This window comes from Engystomops pustulosus, chromosome 4 (assembly GCF_040894005.1).
Source record: "Engystomops pustulosus chromosome 4, aEngPut4.maternal, whole genome shotgun sequence".
NCBI lineage: Eukaryota > Metazoa > Chordata > Amphibia > Anura > Leptodactylidae > Engystomops > Engystomops pustulosus.
The window spans coordinates 97,654,599-97,679,434 of NC_092414.1; the positions used below are offsets into that span (position 1 = coordinate 97,654,599).

Here is a 24,836-nt window from a genome sequence, read left to right on the forward strand (position 1 = left end):
ACTTTACCTTAACTTACCCTTCCATTGTCCTGACCAATTCCAGGTTTAACACCATTTTTTCAAAATGGTGTATCAAATTTGTTGTCAACACCCAACGCCTCAGCCAAGTATTGACCATTCTACACCTTTGATGTCTTCCTCATTGTGCGGTGGCTTCATCACTGGAGTTGGGTGACCAGTCAGAAAAATAAGCAGGATGATGGCAGGGGATTGGTATAAAACATATAACTCCTCCTTTAATTTTATTGCATTTCAAGCCTTTGTACAAAATAAAACATGTGGCTGAACTTCAAATGTAATGTTCGCCATTTAATGCTCTGAAACGGCAGAAACTAAGATTGAAAGATTGTTTTAGATTGGAAAATATTCCATTGAAAGCACAAAGCTAATGTTCTATTTTTCATACAATAAATTCCATATTTCAACCTCCCTTGTTACTTTTCCACTTTTCCATTGCAGTGGAGTAGGCAAAATACTAGCGTCCATAAATCAAAGCACAAGCTTGAAGTGAATATCCTACTTCTGACATGATCTGTTTTTGGGGCCAGAATTAAGCATTTATTTAATAATCAATTTGTCACATGAAGAATTCCAGTACAATATTTATTATATTTTAATTATTTGCGGTTGCTGTAGTTACAGAGTATGTTCATGTGACTTTGCCTTGTGAGCTAAACCTACAGTTTAGCTTTCTTTGTTTTGTTTTTTTACTTTCTTCAGGATGCACTTCTTTTTTTCTGGTGTATTTGACATTTAATATTCTTTCAACATGCATGTAAAGTACCAAAAACCTTTGAGAAACTCTTACAAGTTCTCTAGGATGAAATGGAAAATGTTTTTCATAAATATAATCGTATTGTACACTGTTGGTGCATTAATAGAAATGCCAATCAAATGTTCTGTACATTTTGTGAATATCATTAGAGATCACATATGGTAGTTTGAATACACTATACACGGAGGAGAGATGCAAATGATTTTATAGTTAGATAATAAGTACATTTCTACTCTGTTTTAGATATTGGATGCTAAAGAGTGATTCTAAGACAGTGAGTAATGTACAGGAGAAACCTTTGATTCTAAGTAGGTCATGATTCATCGCCATCTTGCTTGCCTCTTACAGCGCAATCTTTTTAGTGCTATCTTAGGAGGAGGAAAGTTCACGTGATAAGGGCTTTTAATTTTTCATGAAGGAATAGACATAAAAGTCGCTCCGTCAGATTTTGTCCGGTAACATCTTAATAAATCATGAAATGCAGTCTGAGGATTGTATGGATGGAGTCAGGTCAACATTGATTCATGAACACAGTGACAGGATGACAGTTTCAGTGCAGAAAACAAATGTACTGTAATTAAATTTCATTTTATCCATCGCATTCTGATCTAATGTGACCTTGGATGCAGGATCAAGCTGTGAATGTCTATGGGGAGTAAACTGCAAAGATTTACAGCACAAAAGGTTATTCATGTAGTATGCAGGTTGCAGTGTATATTTTGACATACTAATATGTTTTCTCAAGAATTACACATTATTACACAAAGAAAATTAAACTTTCCCACAGTAATGATGTTTTTGAGTACTCTATGTGCCTTCGAACACTTGTCCAAGAACTATAGATTAGACATTTATGATATCCAACTCCCCCCATATGTGGACTGAAACAACTTCTTGAGATGACAAGCGACATGGCCACTATTCACAGCTGTTACTTTGCTTTTCCACATTTCCGAAAAAGGTTGTGTTTACAGTAAATAGCATAAAATAAAATAAAACTGTGCTGTAAAGTATGCACTAGAAACCCAGATTTTTAGCATTGTTAATGGTGGAAGATAGCTGGCCACCCACTTAAGCTTCAGCACTGTATCTAGGCAGGTGTTTTTGTAAAACATTTTGGGCCACTTTTATCACTTTTGTGCACCTAAGTGTAGTAGTTGCGCCTAAATTCGGGCGCACTGTTTTGCCAGAATTATCACAAGCTACAACCATCTGTGATAAGTATATTTTCTGCCTCTTATTAATCACTTTACTTTAAAACAGTTTAGGCGCAATTTTGGCGCAGTTTCTGCGCAATGTTAGATTCAGGCAGTTACATGTGATCCTGCTACAAGCTCCTCTCTGCTTCTACCACATGCCAGAATGAAGATAACACTCACAGCAGCACCCAGGTGTGTGACACCCAGCACCCAGTGACCTCCTCAGCAGGGGCTTCTCCTGGAGGGGATCCCCCAGTGCTGGTCTCCTGCTGCACCCCTATAATTCTGCACAGTATCCCCCTCAGACACACTGGTGATACTGTGCAGAATTACATGGGGGACACTTGTATGTCGTATCTGCAACATTCTGCAACTTCTGCAAACTTCTGCAATGTTCTTTTCTCTCTTGCTTTGAGCTCAGGAGTTTGCAGAATGTTTTGTAAATAGAAGGTGATGAACTGTAAATAGAGTCTGCAGCTTCTGTCTGCAGAGTATCTCATGTCTGTATTATATGTTTTAGTGTCTGGCTGAGCTCTGCTGCTAGAAATGAGCTGTTCTGCAAAGGGGCTCAGTGCTTTCTTCTCAGATAACGCCACCTTCGGGCTGGAGTGTTTTTGCGCCCGTTTTTGCGCCCGTTTTTGCGCCTAAATGAAAACGTTGCAAGTGATGAATATCATTAGGCGCAGCAAAACATCTGGATTGGTAAGATAGATGAGTGAAAGCTGGTTATTTTTGCTGCGTGGCTAGTTTGGCGTTTAATCGCAAAAATGTCGCAAAAATGATGCGCCTGAATGAAAAGGCGCAAAAACAACAGAAAAAACAAGTGAAACATGTGGCCCTTTGAATAAACTGATCCCCCTAAAGTCGAATAAAATGAAAACAAAAATGGTACCTATAATCAATATATCAATTAATATGGTAGATAATAATCAATATTACTATTTCCCTTACTATCTTAAAATATACTTACACTTTAATACATACAATAAACCTATTTAAGATATCCACAACACAGTATATAAATCCACTACATAACTATACATGCAAGCACCCACAAACATACATAGAGAGTTCCTCAACAGTTAACTATGCATACTGCTACAGAGCAAATGGATCAAAAGCAAAGGCAAAAGTACTAGAGGGTAATTACATTCAGAGGGCATATAGGTAACAGAGGGCATATAGGTAACAGAGGGCATATAGGTAAGAGGGAGAACAATAGAGATCAAGGGAAACAAATATATTAACAGGGGGAAGAGAAGAGATATGAGTAAAGTAGTCTAGCTTGGATGGTGTTTCTTCTTGGTATGGAGATCTTTCTGACCTCAACACTTAATCCCATTAAAAATGTGCATCTCCCTTTACAAAAAACTATATGGGTGTCTGAATAGGGGGACACAAATCAAAACTATATAAATTTGGGGCCATTTATATAGAAAGTTTAGAGAAAAAAAAAGCATTTTAAGTGTATAGCATTCTATTGATTTTGATCTTTATAGACATATTACACAGGGAGAGTATCCAGATAATTATTAGGAGCTTCCTTTACACAGACCAAATATATAGAGCAAGCATTTGTAGCACAGAGCTAGCAATCAGCCAAACAATTTTCAAATGTCATGTGATCTTTTATGCAGAAGCTGACAGTGTAACTTTATGGGAACAAAATATTGTTTATGCCCTGCAGCATTGAAGACTGCTGAGTATACAGTAACATAAAAAATACATTTCCCAATGTATTTATAATACTGCGCTTTTGTACCACCTTTGTAGTGGAGTATTAAATCTTAATCTTTATTATAAAATCATTTATTTTACAACAGGTTATAAATGTATATATATATATATATATATATATATACTTTTTCAGTAGGACTTATATTATTTTGTAGCAGTGCCCATGTTACTTGAGAGAATGCATGCCGCTATATTTAGTTATGTATTAATAATTGAGTAAGATCCCTGCAGTGTGAGAAGCTTAACTATACTATGTATATTGTCTGGAAGTCTGTGTTTTATGCTAAGCTGTTAAAATGCCTTTAGAAATGTTACAGGTTCAGCATTACCAAGAATGAGCCCTAGTGATTTTACAGACGAATATGCAAATATACCAATGTATTATAGAAATAAAACATTGCAGAGAATAATTTCGCCATGGTTCATTAACAGATTCATTAGTAAATATTTTACTTAGTTTAAGGTGTGTGTGATCTTGTCTTAGATTAGTCATTTTTAGGCTTGAGGGGCAGGTTCACTACTAATACCCATATCTTGGGTTCTATAGCAGCTAAAAACATCAGGCTTGTTACTGGCAGTTTAAGAAAAAGGCAGGAATTAGATTTGTTATTGAAAGACACATTTCCAACTGTGAGGGTCATTTACTAAGGGCCCGAATCACTTTTTTCCGGCGGTTTCCCCGAATGTTTCCGCATTGCGCCGATTTTCCCTGTGATGTTTCAGTGCCTCCTAACAGTCTTTATTTCACTTGACTACAATACTGACAATACCTGTGTAGTCTATCATTGGCCTTAGCAGTTGTGCACACTGCAATGTGCAGAGAATGGCGGCAGCAGCAGTCTCATGTGTAGTCTTGTGGCATGCCATTGTTTTAGTCATGTGAGCCACCACTGGCAAGCTGCACCAGAACAGCAAGGGGTTCACCAGGTATGGAAATGGTTCCATTCTTTTTTCATCTGGAACATCAAAGCCACTGTTACATGGAATTATAACAAGCATTGCCACCACAAGGGGGACTTATTGCTACACATTTATGTTTCTGAAGATAACAGGGTGCAACATAAATACCTTTACATTAATACCCCCAATGCTCTGTGCTGGAGATCGGTTAGCTCTGCAGTCTCTTCCTTAGTCCCGGTGAGTCTCAGACAATTCATGAGAATTAGGATGATCCCTGTTGTCTCAGAATTCCATCCTAGTTCCTTGTCAAGTTCAGAACTTTCATCGGCTTGACTTTCACTTACCGAGAATATTGTCTATCCCAAGTGTAGGTTTAGGGCCTCTGAGATAGAGATGCATGGCTGAGTGTGTTCACGTAATAGCTAATTTAACCTAAATTGTTGGCAAGAATTGTTAGCACAGTTTATGAAGCCTGTGATACCCTCCCATCAGCATCCCTATACTCAGCACTGTGATCATTTATACTTTACAGCCCCCAAAGTTTCTTGTTATATCCCCAGACACTTAAAACCGCAACTCTCTGAGTGCTGAGTAAATAAACTTTTAATTTGTATTGATTCTGTGTTCTTCCTCTCTAAGTGCATGGAAATAAATTAAATAGCTGTTCAAATAAGCCAAACCAGAAAGTGCTGATGCATTGGCTTTTTAAGTATGCACATAGCAATTTAGCTATATTAGCATCATTGCACTGTAGTAGATTTTAATGCTTTCATTTTCAAGAGATTTTTATGTCAGGTCCACTGTGTTTTATAAAATGAAGGCTATCTCTGTCATTTCCAGAATGATGAATGAAAATGGCTTAGTATTAGAACATTCGTCTGCTTTCTGTAAGAATTGCTTCACAGAAATGAAGTTCTTAAAACTGGAATTGTGTGCCCCTGACAGCATATTAAATGTACTATGCACGTATAATGCATGCTTTTTCCAAAAATACCAGGTGTATATGTGCTGTCTACTATGATTTGGCCCTTTTTTTGAACCAGTGGAAATACACAGGTTACTTCGTAAAGATATGTCTCTTGCTGTTAAACTGAGGGATTTTGATCAGAGGATGGATGATGGTTCTGCAAAGCGAATCTGACTTTATATTTCACTTGAATGGTATAAAATGACATGTTCTATGATAATACGAGGCAGGAGCCCTCATTCCTGTGATCATAACCTGTAAGAGGTTTGATTTAGAAAGTATACATTACATCATAATGCAGAGTTAATATATTTTATCAGAATATATCATATATAATGTATGAAAGGTAAGATTTGGTGTAACATATTAAAAATTTCCTATGTATATAATATTAAGTATTAGACAATGTAATTGGTCGGGCATCTCTAGAATGCGGAATCTGTAGATTTGTCCTTTATCTCACCCACTGGTTAATTCCTACATGATATGACCACATTTGGAAAAGTGATGTGCATGCTGCAAAAAGTGTTAAAGCCATTGGCTCAAATTATTTGAAGAGCTCGGAGTGTCCACAGACTGACCTAGTGACCTAGGCAGAGCCAGAGCAGGGCAATTAGTCTTCACTTCAATTCTACCCCCTCAAAGCTCCAAGCTTCAAGTCCCCATTGCCAGGGTGTTTTTTTCCGGTAAGTCCATTGACTCTCATGGCTTCCTTTCAACAGAAGCAGGGCCAGTGACATTCATCATGGAAGCTGGAAAACCCCATTAACCTCCTAGCACCCATAGATGACCAGTGAAATTGGCATTAATGAAATTTTTTATAGTAAATAAAGATACTAAAATTCCCAAAAGAAACAATAGACTAGATTAGCACCTCTTAGTTTGAGATTGAGATCCTGAAGAAAAACATTTTTCAAACTGTGTTTGGATTTTTCAGTATCAATAGCTCTTAGGATGTAGAACAACTTGTGTATTATCTTGATTACCTATGTGCAGCATTTCATTTACTATCCTCCTCGGCTGATCCTGTTCTTGCAGAAACAGTGTCCCCTGGCTGTGCTGATTATCCATGTGAGTCAGTGGGGGAGAAGCTGCTGCTCCCTTCCCACTCTGGAGGGAGATCTTGTGAAACGCTCACAGTGTAGCTTACAGAAGAGCTCTGTATTTCCAGATTTGTGCAAGAGTCTCACACACAGAATAGTGAGGTACAAGGTCTCTCCATCCCTGTATGTCATTCTACCGAACTTTTTCTGTCTCTCTCTACAACTGAAGCAGTGTAATAGACTTTTGTGCAGCACCCTTCCCCACCTTCTGCTCTCTAGACACTCTCTACACAGCAGGGAGCTGTCAATCCTTAGTGCTCACACAGCACCGACTATACACTTTATGTAACTATAATTTCATGCTCCATGCTCTTCCATGTGATGAAAGCTGTCAAACTAGTCAATATATAGATCTTGTATGTACACATTATGCAGTGTTCAGTGGATTTACTTGTTGGCATCTCACTGTATTTTAATGATAGAACAAAAGGCATAATGGGAAATGTGGGCATGCTAAATTTGGTCCAGCTTCAGGGCAGATACAGGAGGTAAGTCTCTACCCACTTCACTGCTGCTAAGGAATACAAGCATCTACAGAACAGAAAATGCCTTAAAGGGTTACCCAATATGGGTACTGTTCTGTTTTTTAAAGTGAGAATCTAAATTATAATTTGGTAAAAATTGTTATGAAATCAGAGTTACACTTTAAAGTTTGTGTGGTTTGTGAACACAACCATGACAGGTTAGCCTCCACCTATAGCAGTGATGGTGAACCTTTTAGAGACCGAGTGCCCAAACTACAACCAAGACCCACTTATTTATCACAAAGTGCCAGCACAGAAATTTAATTTGTGGATTATTCCCCCAGCTCTGTCAAAGCTTTCATTCATTTCAGCACCCTGAGGAAACCAGTAAAGCAGAAAATACAAGAAATTTGGATGATCATTGTAGCTTCCCTTAGTGTCCCATAAACAGGAAGAATTGCCAGGGCCAGAGCAGGAGCTACAATGATAATCCAGATCTGTCCACACCTTCCCACTCACCCAGTAGTCCCATGGAGTGCTGTCACTTTAAAATAGCTCTGTGCAAAGCAAGTCCTGGGCTGTCTGGGACTGCACGAAGATACCCGGAGTCCTCTCTGGTGAAGGCTTGGTTGCCCACAGAAAGGGTTCCTAGTGCCACCTCTGGCACCCGTGCCATGGGTTTGTTACCACTGACCTATAGGATCTGGTAGCAGATGGCTTTCCTTTTTATTTTACACAAACGCTAATACCCTAAGGAGCGCTGTATTGTTTTTTGGTTTAACCCAACAAGACTGTAAAAATTTTTCTAGTTTATAGTAAATATGTTGCTACATTTCTGCAATTAAATCCTAACATCTTGAGATATGATGAACAATGTAAGGGATGTTGTTTTGTTATAAAAAGCTATTTTATTAAGTGTATTAAATGTTTGTTCCAAATGTATTTTATACTTCCAAAATCAATGATAAAGACATAATGGGGAAAGAGTTTTGCTAAAATGGAACTTATGTGCCAAATGTGTGACTTCCCACCTTCCCACCAGTGACTGGGGATATGTATTCAGGGATAATTTAACAATGTTTACTTGTTCATGGATTAAGCTGATTTCCTTTTTTTGTGTCTACTTATTAGACATTGATGAATGTGCTGAAGGATTTGTTCAGTGTGACAGCCGTGCTAACTGCATTAACCTACCAGGCTGGTACCACTGTGAATGCAGAGATGGCTACCATGACAATGGGATGTTCTCTCTAGGGGGAGAGTCGTGTGAAGGTCAGTAGTTACATTCCCAGTGTTTTAAAGGTCTTTGTGAGTTCATGTTTATGGCACAAAACATCATAACACAATAGCATCTTTATGTTGAGAGTTATCTCCTATGCATTTGCGTCATGAAAAGGGATAGGATCAGACTTTTTCACTCAGATTCTTTAAGGTTCTGAAATAGAGACAAACATTTCTGTTTACAATCAGGCTGTTCCTATAACATCACAAATATGATGAAGAAAGGCTTTATAGTTTGCGCTCAATCTATTCATGGAGGAAAGAGGGGATTAGTGGAAATGCATTTATTTCATGTCTCCGAATCTCTCCTGTGCTCTGTAAAACCACATAAATAAAAGGCTAAGTAACACTATGTGGTGCTTCCATCTGAAGTACAAATTATATTCTTTCTGGTGACTGAATAGACCTCTAGGAGAAATAAAATCAATTACAATGGCCATACAACTAAATGCAGCACAATCTTTTAGAGTCCGTTGCTGTACAAAGATTAGATGCAAAAAAAAAAACTCCCCCGCACAGTTGTTACCTGAAAAACATTCTCTTTTACAGCCTTCATAATAATGTATAACATGTGATATAAATTGTAACTGGGTACAGGGAAATATGGAGATGAATATTAATTAGTGCTGAAGATTCTCTGTCCTATTAAACATGATGCATTTTAATGAATTTCTTTTTCAATCCTTCAAGTGGCGGAATTCCATGCCTGCGCATAGCATCAATATCAAGTAGAAATTAGAAAATGAACCCTCTTGGGCTCTATCGGGATTTAGCCTTTGAATGTGATGGCGAATAACCATTCATTTAAAGTTTCAGCTATTATGGAATAATAATTTGGGATAGTTTTGTTCTGAAGTTCTGCAAAAATCTTTTTTATGCTTACATACTGGCATTTAACTTAATAGGTCCCTTAAGAGAGTTCATGCAGATTCCAGTCCCAAAACATAGGTCAATTCTTTATAGCCTTGTAAGGAGAGTAAAGCTCCAGAACATACAGAAAGATATACATATCTCTACAGTATGGTCAGTGACTTACAGACAACCCATAGTTACAGACAGACCCCTCTGACCTCTGGTGAAGCTTTCTGAATGCTTTACTATAGTCCCAGATTGCAATAATCAGCTGTAAAATGTCTGTAATGAAGCTTTATTGATAATCCTTGGTCCCATTACAGCAAAAAATGTTTAAACTCCAATTGTCACTGGGGCCCAAATTTTTTTTGCCTGTATAAAATATACAGTTTCCACTTACATACAAATTCAACTTAAGAACAAACCTCCGGACCCTATCTTGTATGTAACCCAGGACTGCCTGTAAATCCAGACATTGTAAACAGATTATGAAGTGAAAATCTCAAAAATTCACAAATTTAGGCGCAGATTAATTTCAGTCCCCTCCCGGCATAGGAAAAACTTAGTAGTTGCACCAAATTTGCTACTTTAATTTTTTGTGAGAAATTTCCATAGCCACTGCAAACATTAATACTTCATGTGCCACATTCATCAAGATGTCTAGCCGCAATAATAAATCTGGTGAGCAAAGACATTGGAAAAGAATCTGTAAGAACTGGAGTAAGATCTTGGCTAATGATAAATCTTTGTATCTTAGCATTTTGTTCAATGTATGATTGATAACATGGGGCAGGTGAAATCACGGAGACCCAGGAGTCAACACGTTTTGACATAACCTAGCACTGTCCTGTTACTTTCTGTAATACTAATACTATGCTTCTATTGTCTCTAAATACTGTCCTAAAGAAATCCCGAACTCCCTAAAAAATAATGTTTTTCCATGCTTAATAGCAGTGTAATAATGCTCTTCTAGTACTGCTTATACAGTGCCCCAATTGTAATAGTAGTAAGTAATATGGTCCAGTAAATAATAATGCCCTCAATATATATGAATATTTCTTTTTGTAATGGTATAAGAACGTCTTATTTTAATACAGCTAATATCAATAATGCTTCTTACATGTCCCATTAGTAATAATGCCCCTAATAGTAATTGTGCAACCCTACCATGTCCCCAGAAAAGAAATTTCTGAAAAAAATTATAATGGAAAGGACGTACTCCTCTTTCAGTCTGCATAAGTTCCAATAATTTGCTGCTAATAAATACCCCATCAAATGTTTATTTTAAATAAGGCACAAAATTTATGTAAAATTATAATTTAGTTATTTTGTTTGGAAAAAAGGGACAGTTGTAAAAATAAAGGTAACCAAGATCATTTCTGAAAATGCTTCTGTGTAAACTCTTAATGGGAAACACTAAATTACATCTCTTCCTCTACAGTGAACTCCAGGCTAATGGACATGACTCTGTTATGTTTTCTATAGACATTGATGAATGTGCAACGGGAAGACACAGCTGCAGTAATGATACTGTTTGCTTCAATTTGGATGGCGGATATGATTGCCGTTGTCCACATGGAAAAAACTGTTCTGGTGATTGTATACATGAGGGAAAAATCAAGCATAATGGGCAGATCTGGGTGCTGGAAAACGATCGGTGCTCCGTATGTTCCTGCCAGGTTAGTAAAAATGACCATTATGACATTTGAATGCCTTCTATTTCATACTGTAACACTACCTATGTGAAATAAGCATTAACAAAATAACAATGTCTCCATGTATTGCTACAGGTAGGATTGGTAATGTGTCGTCGTATGGTTTGTGACTGCGAAAACCCAACAGTTGACTTGTTTTGCTGCCCTGAATGTGATCCACGTCTCAGCAGTCAATGCCTGCACCAAAGTGGAGATATTACATATAAAAGTGGAGACACTTGGGTACAGAACTGCCAGCAATGCAGATGCCTTGTAAGTAGGAAAAAATTAAGAAAATGCTGCAGTTAGCTTTCAATGTTTTTTCATTAGAAAAAGTGATGTAGAAAAAGTACTGATACATACTGCTCTGCATAGGCATTGTTGGAACATAGGAGGATGACCTAAAAAGTAAAGTATGTTCAGTTTCTTCTATCAGGTGCAACATGTCTCCTGAAGGTTCATATTGTGGTCCAAAAATGTTGCTATTACTCTTTATACACTGTGTCTGGTTTTATATCTAAATGAACACCCAAGAAACTAATAATAATGTCATAATTTTGCCATACACATAGATTTTATAGCATTATTGTAACTCTATGGCAACCCTTAGGGAGATTTTCTAAGAATTGAAAAATAACTTGAACCACACTCTGCCCTCTTGCTGCTCACTTTTCAATGGAATGCAACTGCAAAGAGCCACTCTGCTCACTGATAGAGTTGAGCTACTTCCATACACTTTTTGCTGCCGCAACCTATTGATTACTGCCTACGGGATCCTACACATACACTCATATACACATTCCTCTAGGTATTCTACAGTTCACTCAGACACACACTCAGTGGCGTAACAACAGCCGTAGCAGCCGTAGCGGTTGCTATGGGGCCTGGGCAGCACAGGGGCCCGGGATGAACAGCCAAGACAAAATTTATAAACTCTATTTTCTCATGCCCATCCTTCCCTGCGTACTAGGGAAATGGGACATCAATACGGGCCCCTGTGCCGCCCCTGTCCGCCCACCACATCTGTGGCCACCCGACTCCACCTCTTCATTTGCGGCCAGTTCGCCCCTGACAGCTCCAACAGCAGCCTGCATGGCCTGGCCATTTCATCTGTGCCTGCTGCCGGGCCCGCCTACTCGGTCTACTGCAACTGCGGCTGCCGACTGACTCACTCCATCGGCGGCCTACTCCAACCACGGGCGCCCGTTCTAGCCCATCTGTGGCCGCCCGTTCCGCGGCTGCCCAGCCCAGTATGTACACGGCCGGCCCACTCCGTCCAGGGCTGTCCGACCTCACTCCATCCACGGCCGCCTACTACTTCCGTGGCTCCCCGGGAGCGTAGGCCCGCGCGATGCCACAGCCATCTACCAGCCAGAAGAAACCCGCTGGCATGATGCCACAGCAGCCGGTTTGCAGGAAATGTAAGTACCTATATATGTATGTATAGCTATATGAATGTATGCTGTATGTGTGTATTTGCTGTATTTGTGTATATGCTGTACAGTATATACTTTATGTATGTGTGTATTTGCTGTGTGTGTGTATTTGCTGTACAGTATATACTGTATATATGTGTGTATTTGCTGTATGTATGTATATGCTGTATATACCGTATGTAGGTGTGTAAATACTGCATGTATACGCAGTATGTGTGTAAATGTTATATATACCATGTGTATCTGCTGTATTTACTGTATATATGTGAATATGCTCTATGTCTCTGCATTATGTATGTATACACTGTATATACTGTATGTATGTGTCTATGCTGTATGTATATGCATTATGTGTGTATACTGTATGTATGTGTGAATATGCTGTATGTAGATTCAGTATGTGTCTGTATATGGTGTTTTTATACTGCATGTATGTGTATACACATTGGATGTATACCGTATGTAAAAGAATATGATTAGAGATGAGCGAACACTAAAATGCTCGGGTACTCGTTATTCGAGACGAACTTTTCCGATGCTCGAGTGCTCGTCTCGAATAACGAACCCCATTGAAGTCAATGGGAGACTCGAGCATTTTTCAAGGGGACCAAGGCTCTGCACAGGGAAGCTTGGCCAAACACCTGGGAACCTCAGAAAAGGATGGAAACACCACGGAAATGGACAGGAAACAGCAGGGGCAGCATGCATGGATGCCTCTGAGGCTGCCTAATCGCACCATTATGCCAAAATTATGGGCAACAGCATGGCCATGACAGAGTGACAGAATGAAGCTAGATAGCATCTAAAACATCCAATAATTGACCCTGACACTATAGGGGACGGCATGCAGAGGCAGCGGCAGCAGGCTAGAGAGTGGCATGGCGACATACCCTAATTGGACTCAGGCTTCAAACCAATGGGTGTCAGAGAGGAACCAAAGGAGGTGAGCAAGAAGCGCTCAAATAATATCGGTACATGATAAAAGTTTGCCAGTATATTTTGTGGATTACACAGCAGGGTGGCGACAAAGTTAACATGGAAGCCATGAAAACAACCCAAAATTCTGCCTGACACAGCTCGTTTGATAAGGGGACCATGTATGCTTACAGTTCATGCCAGTCGCTGCACTGGCTGCCAGTCTCCTTTCGAATACAGTTTAAAATAATAATAACCCTCATCCATAAAGCTCTGTATAATGCTGCACCCCCCTACCTCTCCTCTCTTATCTCAGTCTATCGCCCAACCCGTGCTCTTAGATCCGCCAGTGATCTTAGATTAACCTCTACCCTAGTGCGGACCTCCCACTCGCGTCTCCAAGACTTCTCTAGAGCTGCACCAATTCTATGGAATGCTCTGCCCCGGACTATCAGACTAATACCTAACCTCCAAAGTTTCAAACGTGCTCTTAAAACCCATTTCTTTAGGCAAGCCTATAACACTCATTAACTGCATGAAGTTTTAACTCTTCTACTAACCCGTCCTGTGTCGTCCTCCCATCTGTTATCCAGCAACCAACAGGCACCAGACTTCTCTGCAGTCCCATTCACCCTGGACCTGGTATATAAGATGACGGCTGAGTGGTTCAAGCGACAGCAATTCCATTTATTATATTTTTTTCTATTCCCTAAGAAGAATGGCTTGACCATTAAATATTCTTTTACCTCGTGTTACCCCATCATCTTCATAAACCGTAAGCTCTGGCGAGCAGGGACCTCACTCCTGTTGTTCCATACAAATGTTGTGCTCTGTTACATTACATTTGTATTTGTTTCCTATGATTTGTAAAGCGCTACAGAATATGATGACGCTATATAAATAAAGATTATTATTATTATTATTATGGAGGCAGTGAACTAGTAGTAGATTAAAGGTGCTGCAACTATGTTAGTTGGATCTTGGGATGGAGCTGGCGCTCTGCAGCCAGGCGAGCTTTCGCCAATCCAAGCCCCTGTCTCTAGGCTACTCCCCAAACAGCACTTCTAAGAACCTTTTGTATAAGATCAAGTGTAGTAGCGTTCTTATAAGTTTAGGATATGGCGGGTGAGGGGAATGTAAACAGATGCGCAAGAAGCGCTGAAATAATATCCCTAAATGGTAAAAGTTTGCAAGTATATTTTGTGGATTACACAGCAGGGTGGCGACAAAGTTAACAACTTTGATGTGGAATGCCCTGTAATAGCTCTTGGGCGGTGTGCCTTTTATCGCCTAGGCTCAGCAGTTTCAGCACCGCCTGCTGTCGCTTAGCGACGGCACTGCTGCTGTGCCTAGAGCTACCGACTGATGGCGCCATGCCCACGGATGGTAGTTCGGAGGAGGAGGTGGAGGAGGGGTGGGAGGAGGAGGAGGCATAGTAGGCCTGAAACACCTGGACCGAGGTAGGCCCCGCAATCCTCGGCGTCGGCAGTATATGAGCAGCCCCAGGGTCAGACTCGGTCCCAGCCTCCACCAAGTTAACCCAATGTGCCGTCAGCGATATATAGTGGCCCTGCCCGGCAGCACTCGTCCACGTGTCCGTGGTCAGGTGGACCTTGTCAGAAACGGCGTTGGTCAGGGCACGGATGATGTTGTCTGACACGTGCTGGTGCAGGGCTGGGACGGCACATCGGGAAAAGTAGTGGCGGCTGGGGACCGAATACCGAGGGGCGGCCGCCGCCATGAGGTTGCGAAAGGCCTCGGTCTCTACTAGCCTATAGGGCAGCATCTCCAGGCTAAGCAATCTGGAGATGTGCACATTAAGGGCTTGGGCGTGCGGGTGGGTTGCACTATATTTGCGTTTCCGCTCCAGCGTCTGGGGTATGGAGAGCTGAACGCTGGTGGATGCTGTGGAGGATCGTGGAGGCGACGATGGGGTTTTTGTGGCAGGGTCCTGGGCAGGGGGCTGACTAGCAGTTGACACAGGGGAAGGAGCAGTGGTGTGCACGGCCGGAGGTGAACGGGCTTGTTGCCACTGAGTGGGGTGTTTAGCATTCATATGCCTGCGCATACTGGTGGTAGTTAAGCTAGTAGTGGTGGAACCCCTGCTGAGCCTGGTTTGGCAAATGTTGCACACCACAGTCCGTCGGTCATCCGGTGTTTCCTTAAAGAACCTCCAGACTTCTGAAGATCTAGCCCTCGCCGCAAGAGCCCTCGCCACGGGAGCTTCACTAGTTGACACATTTGGCGCTGATGCACCAGCTCTGGCCCTGCCTCTCCGTCTGGCCCCACCACTGCCTCTTCCAACCTGTTCTGGTCGAGGACTCTCCTCCGTCTCAGAAGCACTGTGTTCACCCGGCCTCTCAACCCAGCTTGGGTCTGTCACCTCATCATCCTCCGATCCCTCAGTCTGCTCCCCCCTCGGACTTCCTGCCCTGACAACAACTTCCCCACTGTCTGACAACCGTGTCTCCTCATCGTCGGACACCTCTTTACACACTTCCACTACGTCAAGAAGGTCATCATCACCCACAGACTGTGACTGGTGGAAAACCTGGGCATCGGAAAATTGCTCAGCAGCAACCGGACAAGTGGTTTGTGACTGTGGGAAGGGTCCAGAAAACAGTTCCTCAGAGTATGCCGGTTCAAATGGCAAATTTTCCTGGGAGGGGGCAGACTGGGGGGGAGGAGGCTGAGGTGCAGGAGCTGGAGGAGTGGCGATTTCGGTGACATGGGTGGACTGCGTGGAAGACTGACTGGTGGTGGACAAATTGCTCGAAGCATTGTCAGCAATCCACGACATCACCTGTTCGCACTGTTCTGGCCTCAACAGTGCTCTACCACGAGTCCCAGTAACTTCAGACATGAACCTAGGGAGTGTAGCTCTGCGGCGTTCCCCTGCTCCCTCATCAGCAGGTGGTGTCTCACCCCGCCCAGGACCACGGCCTCTGACCCCTGCAGTAGTTGGACGCCCACGTCCCCACCCTCGTCCTCTACCCCTAGCCCTCGGGTTAAACATTTTTAAAATGAGAGTTATAACTTTATTTTTTTTTTAACTTTTTTTTGTTTTTTTTGTGTTTTTTGTTTTTTTTTGTGTTTTTTGTTTTTTTTTGAGTTTTTAAAACCAAACAATGCTATCCTATTGCTATGGCTATTTTCTAGCCAAGTATCAAAGCACACTACTATGCCAGATGAGATGACACTGAGTTAGTGCCTAATTGAAATCCAACCCCTACTAAATTTTCCCACTTCGGTCTTTGCTATGGATATGTGCGTCACTAAGCGCAGAACACAGCGGTCGCAAGTCTCACTACAAATTGCTCAGAATTGGCTAGTACATGCACTGCAGAAAGTACAGCCACCAGCAGATCAACCAGAAATCAAATATATAGAACGCTACTGTAGGCGTAAGTAAGCTCTTTGTATTCTCCTATGGCTATTTTCTAGCCAAGTATCAAAGCACACTACTATGCCAGATGAGATGACACTGAGTTAGTGCCTAATTGAAATCCAACCCCTACTAAATTTTCCCACTTCGGTCTTTGCTATGGATATGTGCGTCACTAAGCGCAGAACACAGCGGTCGCAAGTCTCACTACAAATTGCTCAGAATTGGCTAGTACATGCACTGCAGAAAGTACAGCCACCAGCAGATCAACCAGAAATCAAATATATAGAACGCTACTGTAGGCGTAAGTAAGCTCTTTGTATTCTCCTATGGCTATTTTCTAGCCAAGTATCAAAGCACACTACTATGCCAGATGAGATGACACTGAGTTAGTGCCTAATTGAAATCCAACCCCTACTAAATTTTCCCACTTCGGTCTTTGCTATGGATATGTGCGTCACTAAGCGCAGAACACAGCGGTCGCAAGTCTCACTACAAATTGCTCAGAATTGGCTAGTACATGCACTGCAGAAAGTACAGCCACCAGCAGATCAACCAGAAATCAAATATATAGAACGCTACTGTAGGCGTAAGTAAGCTCTTTGTATTCTCCTATGGCTATTTTCTAGCCAAGTATCAAAGCACACTACTATGCCAGATGAGATGACACTGAGTTAGTGCCTAATTGAAATCCAACCCCTACTAAATTTTCCCACTTCGGTCTTTGCTATGGATATGTGCGTCACTAAGCGCAGAACACAGCGGTCGCAAGTCTCACTACAAATTGCTCAGAATTGGCTAGTACATGCACTGCAGAAAGTACAGCCACCAGCAGATCAACCAGAAATCAAATATATAGAACGCTACTGTAGGAGTAAGTAAGCTCTTTGTATTCTCCTATGGCTATTTTCTAGCCAAGTATCAAAGCACACTACTATGCCAGATGAGATGACACTGAGTTAGTGCCTAATTGAAATCCAACCCCTACTAAATTTTCCCACTTCGGTCTTTGCTATGGATATGTGTGCCACTAAGAGCTAAACACAACGGTAGCAAGTCCCCCTGCTAATTCCTCACAAAATGGTACTAGATGCTTATTGTAGCCCTAAGAAGGGCTGTTGGGTTCTTTGAGAATCACTCCTGCCTAACAGTAAGCTAATAGAACACCCTAACGCTTTCCCTGACCAGCAGCAGCTCTCTCCCTAGCGGCATCCAGACACAGAATGATCCGAGCAGCGCGGGCAGCGGCTAGTCTATCCCAGGGTCACCTGATCTGGCCAGCCAACCACTGCTATCGACGTGTAAGGGTACCACGTCATGCTGGGTGGAGTGCAGAGTCTCCTGGCTTGTGATTGGCTCTGTTTCTGGCCGCCAAAAAGCAAAACGGCGGGAGCTGCCATTTTCTCGAGCGGGCGAAGTATTCGTCCGAGCAACGAGCAGTTTCGAGTACCCTAATGCTCGACCGAGCATCAAGCTCGGACGAGCATGTTCGCTCATCTCTAAATATGATGTATGTATGCTATATGTATGTATATAAACGTATATACTTTATGTATATACAGTATGAGTTTGTATATGCTGTATGTATTAGTGTATAAATGTATGTATGAGTACATAAATGCGTGCATATGAGTATATACGTATGTATGTGTGTACGAGTATATAAAAGTGAGTGTAGAATCTTCTGTGTGTGTTTTTAAGTGTATAAATGTGTGTGATTATATAAACGTGTGTGCATGTATGAATATTTTTCACGGTGCGGTCAGTTAGAACTGCATCACAGTCAGTTTTGAGGTGGTTTTAGGTGCAGTTTTGTTAAAGGCATTTGTGGAACAATGTCCCATTTAAAATCAAATTAAATCATTCAGTTCATGTCTTTTACCTGTTAAATTAACAAAACTGCACCTAAAAACCACTTCAAATTTGATTGCAATGCAGTTTGAACTGTAATGTGTGACCGCACCCTAAGGGGGAGGGGGGCCCCATGAAGAAATCTACTATGGGGCCCTGCCTCTCCTAGTTACTCCACTGCACACACTGCTTACAACAGAACACAAGCTACTGCTAGCACACAGATACTAGACACAGGTAACACGGCTTAGTGGTAGTTGACCTCTCAAAATGTAGGGTAATGTAAATAGCAACATGAAGAGACCTATTACATGACAGTTTAATATGCAAAGGCACAATATTAATAGGTTACAAAAAATGATCAAATAAGCAGACAAACATAAAAGCAAAACAACATAAATAAAAGTGGATAAAATAAAGTAAAAACATACCTCTTACTAGATTGGCAAAGAGAGCCCTGGAGGAGAATTGATGAAATCCTGGACAGTTCTGCAAGGCCAGGTTGCGTCTACTGAGTCTGACCCTGAGTAAATGTTAGGATGCTTTTTTAGGTTTCCCTAATCCCTAATCATGTGAGAGGGCGTGGCCACAACTGTACCAAGGTGTGCAGTTGTGGATATATTTCCAAGTAATGTCTTATCTTCTCACAGAGGTCTCCAAAGAAGAACATATGTCCAAGACAACCCCCATCTATTAAATCTCTGATTATCAAATACATATTTTGTTGGATTCTATTGGTTTTATTAATCAGAGAAGAACCCATGTAAGATCAGATGCCTGGACAAACATTTAAAGGTTGGAAAGGTTGTTATGAGGGCGGTTCATTAAGTACCCGTGTTTGATGACAGTGGGTGTTCCTGAGGGAAGTTGGTGTTATCATTGTGTGCTTCCATCTATCAAACGACGGCAGACTGATTGATAGGTTAGTTTGGATTTGGCAGCCATTTGAGTAAGACGTGTTTCGTGATTTTCGCTAAGATGGAAAAAGAACAGTATTATTCGGTAATTTGCATTTTGTTTTTGGATGGGAAAAAATGCGAGGAGATAAAAGCAAAGTTGGATGCTGTTTATGGGGACACTTTGCCATCTATGACCACAGTTAGATATTAGTTCAACAAGTTTAAAAGTGGGCAAACATCAGTTTTTTTATGAGGAGCGACCAGGACACCCATCAGGCGTGGTTACCGAGGAAATCATTCAAAAAGTCCACAACATGATACTCGCTGATCGACTAACGAAAGTGCGCAAAGTAGCAGAGGCCTTAGGTGTGTCGACTGCAATGGCAATTAATATTTTACATGATAAGTTGATGATGAAAAAATTGCTGGTCCGATGGGTGCCGTGATTGCTCACAGTGGACAACAAGCGGATGCAGCTGTTAACTTCAAAACAGTGTTTGGAGCAATTTAAGCAAGATCCGAAGGATTTTTTGCGTCGAGTTATCACCGTTGAAGAAACTTGGATTCATTAGAACAAAATACTATTTATACACTGGCGCTGTTGTGGTATCGTGTGAGTTTGAATAGTTACTGGTTTGCGTTTGTTTTGAGTCTTCGCTGGTACGGGTAGTGTGCCTCTCCACTACTACTAAAATAGACACGTATAAGATTTTTTACTTAGTACCTGCGCTGACAGAGTAGTGTGCAGTGTGTAATAAACGGGTTTTGAGTGAAAGAGAACCTAATCTATCGTAATGAAAGTGTTTGGTTAATGCAGTGGACTAACCTCAATTCAGCGGCTCTTTCCAAATCTCGGAGTGTTATTCGAAACTTCCTTCTTGTTGTATTCCTATTGCGGCAACCTTCTGTGCATGGACCGCTGACGTAAACAATATAGGTGATGACTTTTCACTGCTAAACGCTCCTATTTCTCTAATATCCACGTGGTGACAGATCAGTATACGGAGCCCCGGCCGGCGGCTCCACTGAATCTGTTTGAACGGAGGTACTGGTGACGTCACCTTCAGTACGGATAGTCGAGTTGGACAAACTTGAAAATCCACCGACGCGTTGTCGAGAGCTGCGGCTCTCTTCCTCAGGGCTGGATTCCCAGTTGTGTTCAATAGAGGTATATATAGACTCCGTACATATAATGTAACTCCGTTACTTTTGAAGCCAGTATTGCTTCCATATTTGTGGTTACTTAGAGTGTTCTATTGTATTCAATATTGAGCGTAGTATTGTTTGTCATTTAGTGGATAAATGATTAGATATTGCTAAAAAATTATTATTTTAATTGTTTCTTTATTTCATACATAAAAAATGATAAAAAAGTATATGAATATGTAAACCTCTAAGTGTTATTTTTACTATTATAGCGGTGTGTGTGTAGTGCATGAATTGCGTGAAACCATCAGTATATTGCTTCTTTATTGGATGGGTCGAGTGTTGATATAAAAACTAGTAGTGTAATCTACTTAAGTTAATAAAAAAGTAAAAAATCTGTTCAATTTTTTTAGTTAGTTTAAAAAGCAAATAGTTCAATTTCGCTATTCAATCCCTTGGGAATCAAAGTGTCCAGCTCAAAAATCCATCGGCTTTCGGCCCTTGACATATATTTTATATAGTTTCCCCCTCTCCAATTGGGTTTCACCTGTTCTATTCCAAATATATTAGTTCCTTTTATTTGTCCATTATGTTTTTCTTTGTAGTGTCTGGATAGAGGGTGACCCTCATAACCCTTTTCTATATTTCTTAAATGTTCTTTAATTCTCACTATCAATTTCCTTTTTGTGCGACCAATGTATTTTTTTGTGCAAGGACATTGTATGCAATAGATAATTCCTTTCGTGTGGCAGCTGATATGTTGTTTAATAGTATATAAAGTACTGTCCCCAAATGTATATTTAGCTGACCGAGCTTGAGTGTCTTTGCACATTTTACAGTTTCGACATGGATGGAAACCTGGTTTTTTTAAAAAATTTTGTTTATTGTTGTTATGACTTTCTCCTTTTCTACTGACTTTTTTCTCCCTGTTTTGTATTGTCGGTGCTATTAGGTTTCCGAGATTTTGCGCTTTCTTAAATACAAATTTGGGATTTTTTGGGAGAGATTCTCCAATAATTTTATCCTGTGTTAAGATGTTCCAATGTTTTTGGATGATGCGCTTAAATATGTAGTGGTCCTTCGAATATTGAGTAATTATTGGGATTTTTGAGATGGTATTCATTATGTTTGAAGAGGCCTCTGGTGTTTCTTTTCGGTTGGTTATTAGTGATTCTCTAGAAGTACTAGCTATTTCTAATTTTGTTATCCTTATAGGTTCTTTTTGGTACCCCTTTTGAATGAATTTGTCTTCTAACTTGTCAGCTTCTTTGAAGTAATCTTCCATGTCTGTACAGTTTCTACGATGACGGAGAAACTGGCTTTTAGGGATGTTATTTAACCACATAGGTAGATGACAACTGTTTCTTAAAATGAGACTATTACTATCTGTTGGTTTGTTGTATGATTTTGTTTTAATTTTTCCTTCGTCGATAAAGATAGTCAGATCTAAAAAATGGATCTCCTCTTGACTATAGGATGAAGTAAATTCCAAGAAGAAGGAATTGTTGTTAATTTCTCCAAGAAATTTTTTGAGGAGTTCTTCTCCTCCGGACCAAATAAAGACGACGTCGTCTATGAATCTGCGCCATAGGACCAAGTTTGCGACAAGTTCACCTGCGGGGTGGATATTCTCCGCTTCCCATTTCCCCACATAAAGGTTGGCGTAACTTGGCGCAAACTTGGTCCCCATGGCTGTTCCCCACTTTTGTCTATAGAAAATCTCGTCGTACAGGAAATAATTATGGTGTAAAATGAACGATATAGACTCAATAATAAAGTCTATTTGTGTTTCCGGTAATTCTCTCATATTATTCATGAAATACTTGACTGCTTCGCAGCCTTTTTGATGTTCAATGACCGTGTACAAAGAAGTTATGTCCAGTGTCCCTATTATATAATGCGGTTGCCATATGACATCTTGTAGTTGTTCTAAAATATGTTTAGTGTCACGCAGATAAGTTGGAAGTCTGCATACATATTTTTGAAGTTGGTGGTCTACATACTCTGATAAGTTTGCGGTAAGGCAGTCTATACCAGAGATGCCTTACCGCAAACTTATCAGAGTATGTAGATCACCAACTTCAAAAATATGTATGCAGACTTCCAACTTATCTGCGTGACACTAAACATATTTTAGAACAACTACAAGATGTCATATGGCAACCGCATTATATAATAGGGACACTGGACATAACTTCTTTGTACACGGTCATTGAACATCAAAAAGGCTGCGAAGCAGTCAAGTATTTCATGAATAATATGAGAGAATTACCGGAAACACAAATAGACTTTATTATTGAGTCTATATCGTTCATTTTACACCATAATTATTTCCTGTACGACGAGATTTTCTATAGACAAAAGTGGGGAACAGCCATGGGGACCAAGTTTGCGCCAAGTTACGCCAACCTTTATGTGGGGAAATGGGAAGCGGAGAATATCCACCCCGCAGGTGAACTTGTCGCAAACTTGGTCCTATGGCGCAGATTCATAGACGACGTCGTCTTTATTTGGTCCGGAGGAGAAGAACTCCTCAAAAAATTTCTTGGAGAAATTAACAACAATTCCTTCTTCTTGGAATTTACTTCATCCTATAGTCAAGAGGAGATCCATTTTTTAGATCTGACTATCTTTATCGACGAAGGAAAAATTAAAACAAAATCATACAACAAACCAACAGATAGTAATAGTCTCATTTTAAGAAACAGTTGTCATCTACCTATGTGGTTAAATAACATCCCTAAAAGCCAGTTTCTCCGTCATCGTAGAAACTGTACAGACATGGAAGATTACTTCAAAGAAGCTGACAAGTTAGAAGACAAATTCATTCAAAAGGGGTACCAAAAAGAACCTATAAGGATAACAAAATTAGAAATAGCTAGCACTTCTAGAGAATCACTAATAACCAACCGAAAAGAAACACCAGAGGCCTCTTCAAACATAATGAATACCATCTCAAAAATCCCAATAATTACTCAATATTCGAAGGACCACTACATATTTAAGCGCATCATCCAAAAACATTGGAACATCTTAACACAGGATAAAATTATTGGAGAATCTCTCCCAAAAAATCCCAAATTTGTATTTAAGAAAGCGCAAAATCTCGGAAACCTAATAGCACCGACAATACAAAACAGGGAGAAAAAAGTCAGTAGAAAAGGAGAAAGTCATAACAACAATAAACAAAATTTTTAAAAAAAACCAGGTTTCCATCCATGTCGAAACTGTAAAATGTGCAAAGACACTCAAGCTCGGTCAGCTAAATATACATTTGGGGACAGTACTTTATATACTATTAAACAACATATCAGCTGCCACACGAAAGGAATTATCTATTGCATACAATGTCCTTGCACAAAAAAATACATTGGTCGCACAAAAAGGAAATTGATAGTGAGAATTAAAGAACATTTAAGAAATATAGAAAAGGGTTATGAGGGTCACCCTCTATCCAGACACTACAAAGAAAAACATAATGGACAAATAAAAGGAACTAATATATTTGGAATAGAACAGGTGAAACCCAATTGGAGAGGGGGAAACTATATAAAATATATGTCAAGGGCCGAAAGCCGATGGATTTTTGAGCTGGACACTTTGATTCCCAAGGGATTGAATAGCGAAATTGAACTATTTGCTTTTTAAACTAACTAAAAAAATTGAACAGATTTTTTACTTTTTTATTAACTTAAGTAGATTACACTACTAGTTTTTATATCAACACTCGACCCATCCAATAAAGAAGCAATATACTGATGGTTTCACGCAATTCATGCACTACACACACACCGCTATAATAGTAAAAAGAACACTTAGAGGTTTACATATTCATATACTTTTTTATCATTTTTTATGTATGAAATAAAGAAACAATTAAAATAATAATTTTTTAGCAATATCTAATCATTTATCCACTAAATGACAAACAATACTACGCTCAATATTGAATACAATAGAACACTCTAAGTAACCACAAATATGGAAGCAATACTGGCTTCAAAAGTAACGGAGTTACATTATATGTACGGAGTCTATATATACCTCTATTGAACACAACTGGGAATCCAGCCCTGAGGAAGAGAGCCGCAGCTCTCGACAACGCGTCGGTGGATTTTCAAGTTTGTCCAACTCGACTATCCGTACTGAAGGTGACGTCACCAGTACCTCCGTTCAAACAGATTCAGTGGAGCCGCCGGCCGGGGCTCCGTATACTGATCTGTCACCACGTG

General features: G+C 40.3%; 1 protein-coding gene across 1 annotated transcript in view; it reads left to right on the forward strand.

Annotated features, from left to right (window-relative positions):
• NELL2 (neural EGFL like 2) overlaps nt 1-24,836 on the forward strand; it is a 184,210-nt gene that overhangs the window by 144,969 nt on the left and 14,405 nt on the right. The window contains exons 16-18 of the mRNA XM_072146843.1: nt 8,277-8,417; nt 10,764-10,957; nt 11,069-11,245. Coding sequence (XP_072002944.1) covers nt 8,277-8,417; nt 10,764-10,957; nt 11,069-11,245 — 512 coding nt within the window. The remainder of the gene's footprint in view (nt 1-8,276; nt 8,418-10,763; nt 10,958-11,068; nt 11,246-24,836) is intronic.